This window comes from Gossypium hirsutum, chromosome D06 (genome assembly GCF_007990345.1).
Source record: "Gossypium hirsutum isolate 1008001.06 chromosome D06, Gossypium_hirsutum_v2.1, whole genome shotgun sequence".
Lineage (NCBI taxonomy): Eukaryota > Viridiplantae > Streptophyta > Magnoliopsida > Malvales > Malvaceae > Gossypium > Gossypium hirsutum.
The window spans coordinates 44043141-44059932 of record NC_053442.1 but is presented as its reverse complement, the minus strand read 5'-3'; the positions used below and the strand labels follow the sequence as shown (position 1 = coordinate 44059932).

The 16792-nt window shown below is 32.9% G+C and overlaps 1 protein-coding gene across 2 annotated transcripts; it reads right to left on the bottom strand.

Moving 5' to 3' along the window:
* Positions 1-1565: 1565 nt before the first annotated feature.
* LOC107901678 (NAD-dependent malic enzyme 2, mitochondrial) lies at positions 1566-5280 on the bottom strand. 2 transcript variants are annotated; one of them, XM_041095815.1, is made up of 5 exons: positions 4746-5280; positions 4251-4322; positions 2185-2447; positions 1951-2057; positions 1566-1830 (listed from the first exon to the last, which is right to left on the bottom strand). In XM_041095815.1, exons 3-5 carry the CDS (start codon positions 2251-2253, stop codon positions 1611-1613), a joined length of 396 nt encoding a protein of 131 aa, XP_040951749.1. In that variant the 5' UTR covers positions 2254-2447; positions 4251-4322; positions 4746-5280; the 3' UTR covers positions 1566-1610. The 2 variants fall into 2 exon arrangements, with proteins under 2 accessions (XP_040951749.1, XP_040951750.1); XM_041095816.1 differs by lacking the exon at positions 4251-4322 and having other exon boundaries at positions 4746-5231.
* Positions 5281-16792: the final 11512 nt, after the last annotated feature.

The window sequence follows — 16792 nt, the reverse complement described above, 5'->3', positions numbered from 1 at the left end:
CAAATTTATTGCATTGGCAATCACATATACTTTTAGACCTTGTGAGCATTTAGTATTCTATTGAGGATTCATGTTGGGGATCCCAATTTATAATCATCATATTTTATTTTATTGTTTTTAAAGTTTTTGCATTGACAATTATCCTCACAATTCATCTCATTTATATCCAGTTATTGTACCGACATTAATAGAAAAAAGACACTCATCCCTGTGGGATCGATAACCGACAACTCACATCTATCTACTATACTTGCTTAAATAGCTTATCAGAGGTACCCTTTTTAGGCCACATTGTGAGAGGTGGCAAAATGGAAATGGATGAAAGCAAAATTTGAGTAGCTGTTGATTGGGAACAACTAACCAAGGTAACAGAGTTGTAGTCTTCCCTTAAGTTGGAAAACTATTACAAATGCTTCATTGAAGGCTACTTCAAAATCATTGCACCCTTATCAGAATGGTAAGGTGTGAGATTGGGATCCTTTGTTTTTAAGCAAGTAATGACAAGAGAGCCCGTACTTGCTTTATCAAATTATTTGAAATCATATAAGGTACACACGGATGCATCAAACAATGCAACTAGAGGAGAAATGATGTCAAACGGGTATCTTGTAACATCTCGCTTAGCAAAGCCATAGTATTCGAGTACTGTTATTAGAAGCAAGACTTATAGAATAAGTTCTGAGTGAATATGGTACCTGATATGACTAAGTGCTCGAAGACTATAGAATGCGTATTTGGGCAAAGTATTAATTAAAGCGAGCTTGGTGGTCTGGTGGACCCCCGTTCAAGGGTATATGCCACCACAGCTGATAGACGTCAATGCTTATTCTTTAAGTGTTAAGCCCTTAGTTTAAAAGAATATTGACTTTGTTATTATTTTATTTGAAACCATTTATTTGGCCTAAGGACAAGGTTTCTGAAATTGAAAAGACATGCATTTAAGATGAGAGAGAATATTACACTACAGCAAAATAGACTTTTAGCGGCGTTTTTTAGGCCTTTAGCAGCACTTTTAGGTGCCACTAAAAGTCCAAGCACCGTAAAAAGTGCCGCTATAGACGACGCCACTAAATTTAGCGGTGTTTATGTGAAAAAATATCGCTAAAGATCATGACCTTTAGCGGCGCTTTTGTCACAAACACCGATAAAGAACATGACCTTTAGCGACGCTTTTGTCACAAACGCCGCAAAAGAACAAACCTTTAGCGACGCTGCTCATAAAAACGTCGCTAAAAACATAACCTTTAAAAAAATTATTTTAATCAAATAATATTTATTTTTACAATAAATATTATATTATGTTTTATTTTTTAAATTTGAAATTTAAATATACTTGTTAAGGATAAATAAAAAAATATTATTTAAATTAAATTTTCTATGAAATTTTTAAATTTAAAACTAAATATAAAAATTAATGAATTTAATTTTAGAATTTAAAATAATAAATTAATAACACAATTAAAAAATTAGAAAATTTAGATTCCTAGAGTCAAGCCATAATGATTTTCTCGTATAAGTAAGAAACTAAAAAGAAAAAGAAAACTATGAATGAAGTAGATATCATAAAAAGAAATCCGCAGATGATATTTTAGCAAAAAAATTTTACATGATTAGTTCATAAAATCCACATCTTCATTACACAAGAGAAAGGACGTTACATCTCTAAAAGAACATAAAAGGCTTTGCACAAATAGGATAAAAAAAGCTAGAAAGGAGGTACAAAATTGTACATCTTTATCAAATAGGAAGAAGTTCTGTGCAGTCGTTTCTGCATTTCCTGTCATCCTTACAACAGCTTGAATAGCCATGCTAAGAACACCAAGCCCTGCACTAGAAGCCAGAAAGAAAAGTTTTTATGAGAAATAAAGCTGTGAGGGAATGGATGCAAGGAGCCGTAGAAAAATTATGGTGAAAGATTGAAAGACCAAGCTTTATAAGTCAGCCAAATACCTTCCAGCTCCCACCACAACAATCTTGTGGTTTGGAAAATCATCCAAAGATCGACCTTGTGCTCTTACAGTTCCTAACAATCCAGCAAGTGCAACTCTAGCAGTTCCCTAAGAGAATTAAGTAAGCACAACTTTCTAATATTGGTGGCATTCATAGTGATGCTGCAGCAATCTAAGTTGCACTAGAATCTAATCCTATCCATAAAAGTAGCAATTTCCTGGGCCAAGTGCTCACCTGTACGTCATCATTAAACATGCAAAACCTTTCCCGATAGTGTTTCAGAGTTTCAAAGGCCCACTTCATTTGAAAATCCTCAAACTAAATGGGGTAACCATCAAATAAACATCATGGTATGAGCATAAAAGAAAAGTCTCACTTCTGAAAGAGAGAAACTTGTACAATAGCCTTAGGCCAACGTGTTAAAACCGCTTCAATGAACTCATCAATAATTGATAAATATTCTTCCCCTTCTAACCTTGGTTGTCTTAGTCCTAAATCTGTCCAAACCCCCAAAGAGAAACATGTCAAAAGAAATCTCCACAATCGGTAAATAAAACAAAGTACCACCAAGCATTTCATATGTTCCATTCTATAAATAACAAAGTAAAAAAGCACATATTTTACTCACAAAGTGGGTCTTCAATTAGCTTTAGATTGTTAGTACCAACATCTAGCATAACTGGGAGTATATGTCTACAACCCAATTAAAGCACTACTTTTTTTAAGCCTGCCTGTTGGTTACTGTGTCTGTATGGTAGGGATTTAGGTTGTGGATGTCTAAGCTTAGGCTTGCTTTATATTTTAAATAAAAATAAAAATCAACAACCAAAGCATGCAATTCATTAAGGATGAGCAAGAATGTCACCTACGTTGATTAAACATTAATTCAAGGTCTTTGGGTGGTCGATATATTATCATAAATTTAGCTTTCCAGCTAAGTATGAAACCCTTATGGGGCCTTCTTTTATTTGCCCAAATTAAAAATGGTCATACCAATGCAAAGTAAATCCGTTTAATTTGATTCCATCTCTATTTTATTTTATTTATATTTAATGATAAAGTATATACATTTTCATATAGGAATAAATTTTTAATGGGTTGAACCTAATTTATAAACACTTTCAATTTAAAAAATAAAATAAAAGAATAAAAGCAATAAAAAGCGTGCAAGCAATAAAAAATACAGACACAAAATATCATTAAAAGATGACATGAATATGATATAAAAATAAGAATATTTAAAAATTATTAAATAAATAGTGAGAGATGAGAGGTAGTTGCACTCTCATCAAGCAATGTATAACTTACTCGTTTAAATGCACCACTTCCCACTATAATGGCTCGCAAGCAAACATTCATTTCATGGGGTAACTCTTTCCTTACAGAGACAAATAACTTGCCTTCATAAATTTGCTTCTTCTCTCTTACACTTGAATAGAATCTTTTAAACCTCTCAATTTATTAATTAGAGAAGAAAGATCTCTCATTTCTCCAACCAATCTTATGTTTCAGAACTTGTTTTTTATTTATTTCGTTTATGTGTTTAGTTGACAAAAGCTGATTCCAAGGAAGTTTTTATGACTTTTTTCTTTTTTAATTTATAGATTTCTATTGACAACTTCAACTATGCCTTGTCCTTAGGTGACACATTACTGAATCAAATTACTAATATATATTTATATATTTAGTATTTAAATGTTTATTTCTATTTGGTCTAATGATTTTTTTGGCCCTCCAAATTTATAACAAAGTTATTTTAGCTCTCCATTTAATTTTTTTTTTTAGCCCTTAAACTTACCAAATGAAATGTCATATGTCTTTAATATAAGATCTAAAATCATCTCTAAAGCAATTAGACACACATAATATGCATCCAAAAATAGACCAACATTTCAAGATTTACAAATCAAACATGAAAGACAATAAAAAAGAAGAAAACACTATGTTTCATAACATTATTAGGAAAGGCAGCTAAAGCTTATATTACATTGGTAAATGACTAAATTTTGGACAAACCAAAATAGGAATTGAGTTGAAAACATAACATGGAACACATATCAAAAGATGTTATGTAATTGCAGATCCAAATAGCAAATAAAATATAGGAAACTACATTAAAGAAAATAGCTTTTTAAAGTGACCAAAACAGCAAACAAAATGCAAAATTCCAAAATCAAAGTCAAGATCTAAACATCCATACATCAAGAGGTAAATTTTTTAAGAAATATAATCAAGGCATAAAAGATTTTGCAACAAAAGTTGTACATAAAAAAGTTTCACTACGCTAACATATCATTTACCTAAAGTTGAAGAACAGGAAACCACCAATAACAACAAATGAACAACATGCTACAAGGAGAACCACAAGAAACCTACAAACATTAGAAACAAGAGAATAACTCAATTCTTAACACACAAATTCTGTACTATAAAGTCCATACAGACTCAAGAAGGGAACGAAAGTTATATATATAGAAGAAAATAGAGGCAACATAAACAACTTTTAACCTGCGACATTTTTATTCAGTAAAAGTAAGTTGATTGTGATCATACATAATTTACATCTTTTGGGATCTACCAAGAATTTAAACTAATTAGCAATATATTAAACAAGTTTCATATACAAGGTCTCCTGTGAAGCTCTACACGAGACTTAAAACCAAAAGTAAAACAGTATTAAAAAAGTTGGATCAAACCCAGATCTTTAAAATGAAGACTGTTTTCGGAGAAACCCACCAAAACCCAAAATTCAAAAACAAAAAATAGAAGAGGGAAGAGACGAGGCTTGAGCTTACAAAGCAGTCATCATCAACGGTATAGACGTATTTCTTCTTGGAAACCATGTACCCAAAGCACCTACAAGCAGAATCCTTGAAAGAGATACAAGAAGCCTTAGGACCCAAAATCCTGTTGATGTCATTCCTATTGTAAAGCTCATAATCGAAGCCTTCAGGGACCTTGATAGTCTTGGTTACAGTTTAAAAAGACATAACGCGTGTGGATACACTGGCATTGGGTATAAACAAAAGGGTGTTTTTTTGTTAAACGTTTGTGGCGGGGATAGCCATTGGAGAGCAGAAGAAAAAGGGGAAGTAGAGAAAACGGTGAAGAAGGAGTTCAAAACATTGTCGTCTGGTAGCGAGATGGAAAGCTAGGTTCCTTTGATAGGGTCAGGTGAAGAGGAAAGAGAGAAAGGGAGAGGGGAAAGGGTAATAGGAGAAAGAACTTGGTGAATAGAAAGGGAACGGGTATGGCCATGGGAAGATTAGTGATTTCACAGGGGGAAAATTTGGGGTAAAATGGCGCCATTTTAAAATGATTTTTGCGGCATTTTTAAAAAATGCCGCTATTATTTATTTTTTATATGTTAAAAAATTATTTTATTTTAAATAAAACAACGTTATTTTGCTCTACTACAATTTTTTATTTTATTTGTTAAAAATTATTAGTTAAGTCATTTATAAAATATTTATTATTTTTTAAATTAAATTTTTTTAAAACAAACTAAGTACTCCCAAAATAAATATCATAGATTTTAATAAGAAAAAAATATTAAATGGCTGTAATTAATTATTAAGTTAGAATTATCCAATGTAAGCAATTAATCTCTCACATATCAAATTTCTATTAAAGATTGAGACGTTAATCATGATTTTATATTATTAATTTTCGATCTAATCTCCATTTTATTAGAGATATTTTTTCCTAACTAAAATATAACTATTTTGCTAGATGTTTGATGTGGAATGATTTTAGTTTTTGTATTTCATTTTTATTTGTTATAATTTGGCCCTATCCAAAATAGATAGTTACCTATCCATAACCCCTAACCCCTAATCCCTAATTCTTAACCTCTAACCTCTAACCTCTAACCCCTAACCCCTAACCCCTCTTTTACAATTATATAAGAACTTAATTAATAAATAAATTAAAAAATACTAATTAATCTAAACCTTAAACCCTAACCTGACCTCGAGTCTCTAAACCCTAAATCACTAACTCTTAAACCCAAATCCCTAACCCCTAACTACTAACCCATAAACCTTATTTAATATATAAATTTAAAAACACTAATTAACCTAAACCTTAAACCCTAAACCCTAACCTAAATCCCTAACCCCTAACTCCTAAATCTTATTTAATATAAATTAAAACACACTAATTAATATAAACCCTAAAGCCTAACCTGACACTGAATTTATAAACCCTAAATCCTTAACTCTTAATCTCTAACCCCTAACCCCTAAATCACAACCCTTAAACCAGAATCCCTAATCCATAATCCCTAATTCCATAATCTATAAACGTTAAAATTGTAACTCCTAAACTGGCCTTAAATCCTAAATTAACCATATACCCTAAACCATATATATTAAACCTTAAACTATAATGATAATTAATTAAATATTTTAAAATTAATACTATCGTATATTTTATAATTATATATGAAATTATTTAATATATAAATTAAAAATCAATCAGTCATGTACCTAAAAATTTTTAAAATTATTTTAAATAATAGTATTTTAAATTTTCCATTTTTAACAAATATTTTTTAATGTTTTTTATGTCAAAATTTTTCTATGTGTCATTATTTCAAATTTATCCATTTTTAACAAATATTCAATTAAAAATTAATTGAATTTTAATTAATATAAATAAACAAAGACAGATAAAATGTTTTAGCGGCGCTTTCTCAAAAACGCTGCTAAAGTTTCGAGCATTAGCGACGCTTTCTCAAAAACGCCGCTAAAGCTCCGAGCCTTAGCTACGCTTTTTCAAAAACGCCACTAAAAGCCCGATCATTAGCGGCGCTTTTTCAAAAACGCTGCTAAAGCCCCGAAAGGTCAGATTACGATGCCATTGGGCTTAGGCTTTTTGCGGCATTTTCCCAAAACACGCCGCTAATGATCATTTTTAGCGGCGCTTTCCTAAAAGCGCCGCTAATTCTCGATCTTTAGCGGTATTTTATGTAAAGCGCCGCTAATTCTCGATTATTAGCGATGTTTTTTGTCCAAACGCCACTAAAAATGCCACTAAAAGCATGTTTTGGTGTAGTGTTACTAGTCATGGTACCAAAGGAAGGGTAGTTGGAGGATAAACTTGCACACTAATTTTTCCTTCTGTGTGCACTTATATAAAGCAAGTATTGGCTTCCTAACCAAGTTTTGTGCTTTCTTTGGCAAAATTAATATTTCTCTCTAAAAACTTTATCTGTATTTTCCAAGAAAACTTGAGAGCTAAGACTTTCCTAAAGGATCAAGTTTTTTTTATTCAGCAAACTCCACCGACGTTGGTATTTGGTAAATATCGATGAAACTCAAGTTATTTTCATGGTTATTTACGATGCCCTATGGTTTTATGCTTCGAGGTTAGTTTAAGGGAAATAATGAGGAAACTTTCGGATTCTGGGTTTCCTCTTAACACTCTTGTTAGATATGTTTAGTTTTTGGTAAAATGATCTGATAAGTTAACTAGTCGTGTTATAACTCAAGAAACTTCTAAAAGCTCCCTAGATAAGGGCAAGGTTCTTACTATCCCAAGATAACTCTTTATGTTTTTATTTATGTCTAGTATAAGGTAAGCTTACCTATTCTGTAAAGGAAAAGTGTTTGCACCAAAGTAATGAATGCTTATTGTAAAGGGTCTAGTCTGGCATATTTGCATGAACGTTATAAGGGCTTTCCTTCATGTTGAGTTAATACTCGCATACTCTAAAAAGAGTTATAAGGTCTGAAAAAAAAAGGAAATGAAATCACAGGGTTGCCTTCAATGATATGGGCATTAAACTGGTAGATCACAATACATGAGACTGGTTATATAGCCTCATGTACGGCAAATGTTATTGCAAACCAAATTGGCAGGACATAACAAAGGAAAATAAATGTACATGTGATATGATCTCTGAACACAAACAAGGGTTTTTGCCCAACATGAAGAAGGTTGTCTGTATGAATGCATGGGTGTATGTATGCTCCAAAGGAACTTAGTATTCTATAAGATCTGTGTAAGCTCACTATTTCACCAATGGGCAAATTGTATAAATTCTGCTTGTGTATAGTATTCACCAATGGGCAAATTGCTTGTCTATAGTTTTCGCCAATGGTTCAATTGTATAAAGTTTACTCTTGTATAATATTCACTAATCGGCATACTATGAGCTTTACTGAGTTGGGAAGGTTCATTTGTTTATCGTATGTATAGTCATCTTAGTGTCTGCTCTGGAATTTACTAAGTTATATAAACTTACTCTATTACCTTTCCTTCTCATAATCATTCAAGATGTAAAGGAATCACCAATGACCATGCTAGGGGATATATTTTCTATTGTAAGACATCTAATGGTTTTGTGTTATGCATGACAATTGGGGTGGTATTGAGGCTTAGGATTTTAAAGAACAATATTTTGTATCTAAAATTGTATTCGTCAATTTATAAGTTTCCATAACTTTTGTAATGATGTTTATGGCTTCGATTTGTAATGGTTTACTTCATAATTTACTATTTCAAAATTTTGTTATCTTAATTTAGCTTTGATAAAGTCTAACTTCTTTTCAAATTGTTTGGGAAAAAGGAAACGACGTAAGGCAGTAACAAGCCATTCCTAAATCCTCCTTAAGGTTCGGGTATGAGGCATTACAAGTTTTGGTATCAAAACAAAAGTTTAGCCGGTTCTCATGAAACCAAAGGCAATGTCACACCCTTACCATGCATAACACACCTTTAGCTTAGTCTTTTTTATTTTGCTCTAAGATAAATTTTCTTTTGTAATAAGATAAGAAAGATGTCTGAAAGTTCAAGAGAAACAATAGGGGAGGACATGGAAAGTCATGTTCCCACCAAGGAAAATGCTACTACAGCAAACAATAATAACATTGGGAATGCAGGAAATGCGTTTTGGAACATGTTACTTCACCATGATGACTCTATTGTTCAAACAATTCTTGGGAAATGAAATAGAAAAATAGTAGCAAGAACAGTAGCAACCGTTGCAACCACACCCTAAAGAGTTATGCCCAGTGCATCCTGCTCCCTCTGCATTTGCTTTGGCTCCCTCTAGGACTAATCTTGTTTGAGAAATTCAAAAGAAAGGTGCCTAGGAATTTCTTGGCGATAAAGGGGGTGACCCTACGGTATATGAGCAGCGGTTGTCTCAGTTTTGTAGAGTGATCAAGGAACTAAAATGTAATCATGAAGATACTCTTTGATGCATCGTATCTTTGTTAGAAGGAGAAGCGTACTAATGGTGGGATACATTGGTTAGCGCTACCCCAGAACCATTGATTGAGTGAGATTCCTTCTTAGGAAAGTTAAGAGAAAGATACATCAACCAAATGTTTGTCGAGCAAATAAAAAATGATATTTTTTATTTGAGGCAAGGTGGATTAACTGTGCTGGAATATGAGCATAAATTTCTTCGGCTTAGTCGCTATGCCAAGAGTATGTTCCAAACAGAAAAAGGAAATGTGAGATAATTTTGAGTGGGGGCTTAGGGATGTGATTCACACCTTAGTAGAAGCCTTATAATGCAAGACTTTGGCAAAAATAATAGACAAGACCCAAAAGATGGATACAATTATCAAAGAACTAAGCAAAAGCTTTGAATGAGAGAAAATGAAGCAAGTCAGATCGAGCCCTCCTCATCCCTCTAATTTTAAGAAACCAAAGGATCATACCTTCTCAACTTCAAGGAAAGATTCACATTTCACCAGTTATAAAAATAAAGGATTCAGCAAGTCAGCTGTTCTTGTGGCTAGTTCTGGCGGTTCAAGAATAGTAAAAGGTGGAACAATGGAAATATGCAAGTGTACACATTCGCAACAAGTAATAAAGTGACAAGTAAATATTGAGTTATTGTACCTGTAGGGACTATGTAAGAAAATATTTACAAAATGCAATTAAAAGCACTTTGGTGAAGGAAAAGCATTTGTTTTGAAAAAAGGCTTAATAAAACTAGATTTTAACTAAATAAATTAACTAAGAAAATTAAAAGGTAAAAATTCCAATGCACGATTTCTAAAAAACAAGTTTAATCAATATGACATAATGGTGTTAGATCAATTACATTTCTTAACTTAATATTACTAAAACAATGTTCATCTTGTTACGAATAAATTCACGACAACTTGGCAATTTGTTAACTTAGAGCACATACCGACTTACCAAATTAACTAATCCCTTGAACATATTACTATGCCAATTCAAATAATTAATCAATTTTAATAAGCAAGTAAAAGATTAAGTGAACTAACAATATATTCCTACATTGAAACAATTTAATCACAATAATCTTGCAAGTTATGAAAGGCTAATGTATCGTTTAATATCATCACTAATTTAACCCTCAGCTACCTTAGAAGATTAAACATGCATTGATTAAGTATTGTGTCAATTAATTACAATTTCAATACGATTAATAATTAATTCATTAGTTACCTTACAATTATAATGCAAGTATAACAAAATCATGGTTTTAGTTAATCAAACAATTTACCAAGACCAATAACAACACAAACATGATTTTAATAACTTAAGTAGATGAAATGAAAACAACCTAAAATAAATTAAATTGAAGCCATGTTTATTAAATTTATAATAAGAACATAACAAATATTCATAGACATGTTCATAACAAAAACAAAGAAAGTTAAAGGATAGGAAACTAGAATTAAATCCCGTGTTTCTCCAAAGCCAGACTAGTTTGCTCCTCTCCTTCTCCGCTTGTTCTGTTATTCCACGACTTTTATAAGCACTTGAATGCTACTACCCAAGGTGGTTGAAGGATCTTTTCCAAGAAGTAAATCGACAACGGAAAGTACAAGGGAAAAATGGGAAACAAATAGAGGTTTTGGAAGGGAGAAAATGAGTAAAAGAGATGGAGAAGTGTGGAATGAGAGGTTTGTTGAATGAATAGGTGAAGGGGTATTTATAGGTGGGAGTTGTAACACCCTTATCCCGTGACCGTCGCCGGAATAGGTAAGGGGCATTACCGGGCTTGTAACTCATGTCAGAACCGTAAAATTTTGAACTTTTTCTTGAAATAAAGGTCATTCATTTAGATAAGTACTAAGCACAGCCAGGGATAAAATTTAAACTTCTCTAAGTAAACATTCAAAAGATGCCATTTTCGCATGGCTTATATACATTAACCAAAATATTCTTCCGCCACTAGTCTATTTTATACATGCCATAAGATAATCCAAAACATAGCAGTACCAAACAGTGGATAGTGATAGTGTGACTAGTTGCTGACGATCCCGAGCTTGTAGCTTCGTAATGAGATCTATAAAACAGAGAAAACAAAGTAAACGGAGTAAGCATTACAATGCTTAGTAAGTTTTAAGCAGTGTCAACAGATAACAATCAAATTAGAACATAGTTGTTCGTATTTTTATTTCACTCTTCCTTCGGGCATACCATCCCTTTACCGAATATGCACATCTCATCATATACAATAGGCAGATAAACTTTCACATAAAAGTGAGCTCATGTGACATAGATATATTGTATGATTTCACATAACCTCTCACACTGATCCGATGTCACATAATCATAGGAATCGTCTCATAGATTGCTCTCGTATGCATCACATAACTACCTTATGATTTAGTTCAAATCAAGCTCACCTATAAACTTGGAGTACATACCTGTTTAACCTTTCGCATTGAATATATTTATAAGCAATTCTTATCATGAAATCTTATAGCTTTAACCTCTACTCAGATTATCGGTGAGACCTTTAGCTCAGACGAAATCTCCACATGAAGTTATCGGGTCTTACCCGGACAAAATCTCCACACGTAGTCATCGGGTCTTTAGAGCTCGGATATAGTACGAGCACGAAGCCTACGGACATTAATCAGTGATAATATTCTCGCATAAAGCCTGCGGGGTTTTAACCCGGATATAGTACTGACACAAATGCCCTTCGGGACATATCACAGTTATACACTTTCACATCCATCACGTTGGCCACTCGGCCCTATCACATATATACACTTTCACATTCATCACATTGGCCATTCGGCCTTATCACATATATACACTTTCACATTCATCACATTGGCCATTAGGCCTTATCACATATATATACACTTTCACATTCATCACATTGGCCATTCGGCCTTATCACATATATACACTTTCACATTCATCACATCGGCTATTAGGCCTTATCACATATATACACTTCCACATTCATCACATCGGCCATTAGGCCTTATCACATATATATACACTTTCACATTCATCACATTGGCCATTCGGCCTTATCACATATATACACTTTCACATTCATCACATTGGCTATTAGGCCTTATCACATATATACACTTTCACATTCATCACATCGGCCATTAGGCCTTATCACATATATATACACTTTCACATTCATCACATTGGCCATTCGGCCTTATCACATATATACACTTTCACATTCATCACATCGGTCATTAGGCCTTATCACATATATACACTTTCACATTTATTCAAATATACTTCACATACCACATATACTATCATGTACAGACTTGGTCTTGGCCGAATCTACATCCATCACTTTCCAATGAATAATTCAATTTTACGCCATACTATCATTTCATATTCGAATACTCATAAACTTACAATATCACGATTTAGAATTCAAGTATGGGTTTAATCAATAGCTTATGAGCAACTAAAACAAGTTTATCAAGGTTTACAACATAATCTCAAATTCAGCACAAGCTGTTTTTCCTGAGCAATAGTCACTAAATTATTTATAACTGGAGCTACAAAACTCCAAATCACTTTCCGTTAATTTTTCCTGAATATAGACTCGTATATCTTCCATCCATAAAATTTTTAGAATTTTAGGTTTGGCCAATCAATACCAGATTTTTCTTAAAGTTTCCCCTGTTTCACTGTTTGACTAATCTGACCACTCTTCACTACGAATCAAATTTCTCATTTTACAGAATTCAAAATGTGTTGTATTTGATTTCACTTGAAACTAGACTCATTAAGGAGTCTAAGCATATAAATTTTATCTTATAACCATTTTTGTAAAATTTATAATGATTTTCTAAAAACCGAACAGGGGATTTCGGAGTCATTCTGACACCGTCTCACACAACTTTAAATATCTCTTTATAGGAAATTTCTTTGCTCACAAGGTCTCTTTTATAAGAAACTAGACTAATTAAGCCTTGATTACATATTTTATGCAGCCTATAATTCCACACCAACAATTTATAGTGATTTTCTAAAGTCACGTTACTGCTGCTGTCCTAAGCAGACTATTTCAAATTACCCTTAAATTCCCAAGCTCAAACACTTAAGAACTTACCATTTGAGCTTAGAACATATTATGGCCACATCATATCTTATTAAATCAACTCATCATGTCCTATTATAATTGAATTTACTCAACGTTTAATCACTTAAAACTTACAAAGGAATCAAACTCAATTACTTAAGAACTTACCTCGGAAGTTGTCGAACGATTACAGATCGACTATTCGGTTAGGTAGCTTTCTCTCTTATCCGAATTAGACTCCTTCAGCTCTTGAGCTTGAATAAACAAATTTAATCTATTACAAACCAATTATACAAACTCATGGCCGAATACAATAAGAGGACTAACTAGATTCTACTAGCCACTCATTGCTCTATTATTAACCTTACTTAATTATAAACACATTCGGCAACTACCTCAACCTCATTTAATACAATTAACACCGAATTTCTCATGTAAAAAGTACCATTGCCGAATATCATTTAGTTCACCTTAATCCATCTCATGATCGAATGCCTCTAAGCTTAATATCATGGTATCGTAACTCAACATTTATCAATATGTCATTAACAAAGTATGCTCATATCAAATTTACTCCCAATTACATCTCAAAATTCAACAAGCTTATAACTCATTAATAATTAAATTCCATTTCAAAGTATCAAAACATTATCAAATGTATACTTATCCTAAATGACCGAATGCACATTAACTAAGCACTTAACAATTTTCTGTAGCCATTGAACTCATTCGGCAATGATAAGGATAAATTTAACAAACCTTAAATTTAACTTATAATTGTACATATCTCATTGAAAACACCCACACCAATTTATTATCCAATCAACCATATCCGAAAACCTATCATACAATTAAAACCCTTGTTCAAATTTTATTCACTATAATACCATGGCCGAATCCCTCAATTAGCTAACATAGCCTCTTGTTTTCAATCTAAACACGTATATACAACCTAAATCCTCTTTTAACACATAATTCACTATCTTGGAACTCATTCTTAACTAATTTAACTTAGTCCAAAGCCGAATGCTATTTGAGCATTAAGCTCATGTTCTTTTTATTATTAAACAAGTATTATAACTCAACTAACTTCATTAGCCGACTACTCAAGCTCATTTGAGCCACATATAGTAATTTAGTTTGTTTATACTCAATTAGAAACATTTCTCCTCACAAATTACCAAAACATACACAATGTAACCCATTGAGCTCATGATCGAATGTTTCATGCATCCCAAACACAAAATCACATACATGGGTCATTTTAGGAGCTTTAAAACCAATTTAAATATCTCAAAATCCAAAGAAAAACATATGAAATCATACCTTAATTCCCAATACAAGATGGCCGAATGCCTTAGGTGTTCTTCCTTCCATTTTTCTTTTTTCCTTTCCTTATGGTTTCGGCAAGATGAAAAAAAGATGATGGGACTTTGTTTTTATCACCCTCCATCTCCTTATTTTATTACTAACCCCTTATTTTATTATTTCTAACATAAACCATTAACACAACATGTCTATGACATGTTTTACCCATCACCCTTTGTCATGGCCGGCCATTAGTAATTAAATGGGGGAAATTGACATGCAAGTCCACCCCTTTGATTACATGCACTAATAGATCCTTATAGATTAACCTATCATATTTCAAAAGTGTCACACATAAGTCCTATTAACTAAATTCACATGCAATTAACTAAATCAAAGCTTAAAACTTTCACACATTCATATTCACATATTTTAGACAATAATTATCATATTCAAATAATTTGGTGACTCGGTTTAGCGGTCCCGAAACCGCTTTCCGACTAGGGTCAATTTAGGGCTGTCACAACTCTCCCCCACTTAAGAAATTTTCGTCCCCAAAAATTTCTACCGATGCATAGTTTAGGATAACGTCCTCTTATTGAATTATATCCACAAAGACATTAGCTAATTGATAGCAATTGTAATTCATTATTGATTTCGCATCGATCTATAAAAATCATTTTCTTATCTTAAAACAAATACATAAACATTTCTACAAGTATGCACATATATCTCATTTTCTTGATTTCATAAGCAATAATCACTTGATTTAATTCACAAATGCATTTCAAACACATATTAAGCACATATTAACATGTATAATTCACATCATCAACCCACGTATTTGTAACCCACATTTTCATTCATGTATAAGCTGTAATCTGACTGAAAGTACACATATACTCAAACATCCCAATAAATATCCTTTATAACTCCATCATATCTCACTATTCAACTTAACCTATTTCCAACAAGAAATCAACTTCCACATACCTGAACATTGAATTCATTTAGCACATTCAATCACCGTTAACGATACCCGTATACAATCGATTTGGCATAAAGCCTCATATAGTATACCGGCATGGGGTTTATTTTAGCACATAACCCATATATCCAAAATTATCAGCATTCAAAAATTCTTACAGACTTTCAAATGTCGAACTTAATCGAAATAATTTCTTGAATATGATTAACAAAAAAAAATAGGGGTCATTTAGCAATAGCACATATGACTTCATATACCAAGCATTCCATAGACTAAATCCGTAACACATTTATAACATGAATTTACTTTTTAACAACATATCCACCATCTTTTACGTATTCACTTCTTTAGTATACATAACATAATATAATATGAACTCACCAATTTTACTTTCATTTGATTTCACATACCTTCCGTACATACCTGTATCACTTATTCTGATCTTACTTTATTTATCATCTTAAATATACCCGTTGAATCATTCGAAATCATTATGGATACTCATTAAGCACATATAGCTCTTACAATGCCATATCCTAGATATGGTCTTACATATTCTCACATGTCGAGCCGATGCCATGTCCCAGACATGGTCTTACACACTATCTCAAATCAATGCCTTCGTCCCAGACGAGGTCTTACATGAATTCCACTTCACACACTTAGTGCCCACTGACCGATCTCGCACTCATAGTGCTCGGTTAAAGGAATTCGCACACACACAGTGCCTCTAATCATTCACACACATAGTGCTCTTATTCATTCGTTATTACACATTGAAATGACTTAACCAAGTCTATAAACATCATGTATGTACACTTTTAAACATATCATCTCATTTAAATTTGAATTCGTATAGTAATGAACACTTAAACTTTGCTCAAATTACCGGCACGAAGCCTACTAGGCACGAAGGCCCAAATACACGTCACTAGCATGATTGCTCTTCGGGACCTAGCCCGGATATAACACCAGCACGAATGCTCTTCGGGTTTAGCACGGATATATCACTAGCACGAATGCTCTTCGAGACTTAGCCCGGATACATCACTAGCACGAATGCTCTTCGGACTTAGCCCGGATATATCATTAGCACGAATGCTCTTCGAGACTTAGCCCGGATACATCACTAGCACGAATGCTCTTCGGACTTAGCCCGGATATATCACTAGCACGAATGCTCTTCGAGACTTAGCCCGGATACATCACTAGCACGAATGCTCTTCGGGACTTAGCCCGGATATATCACT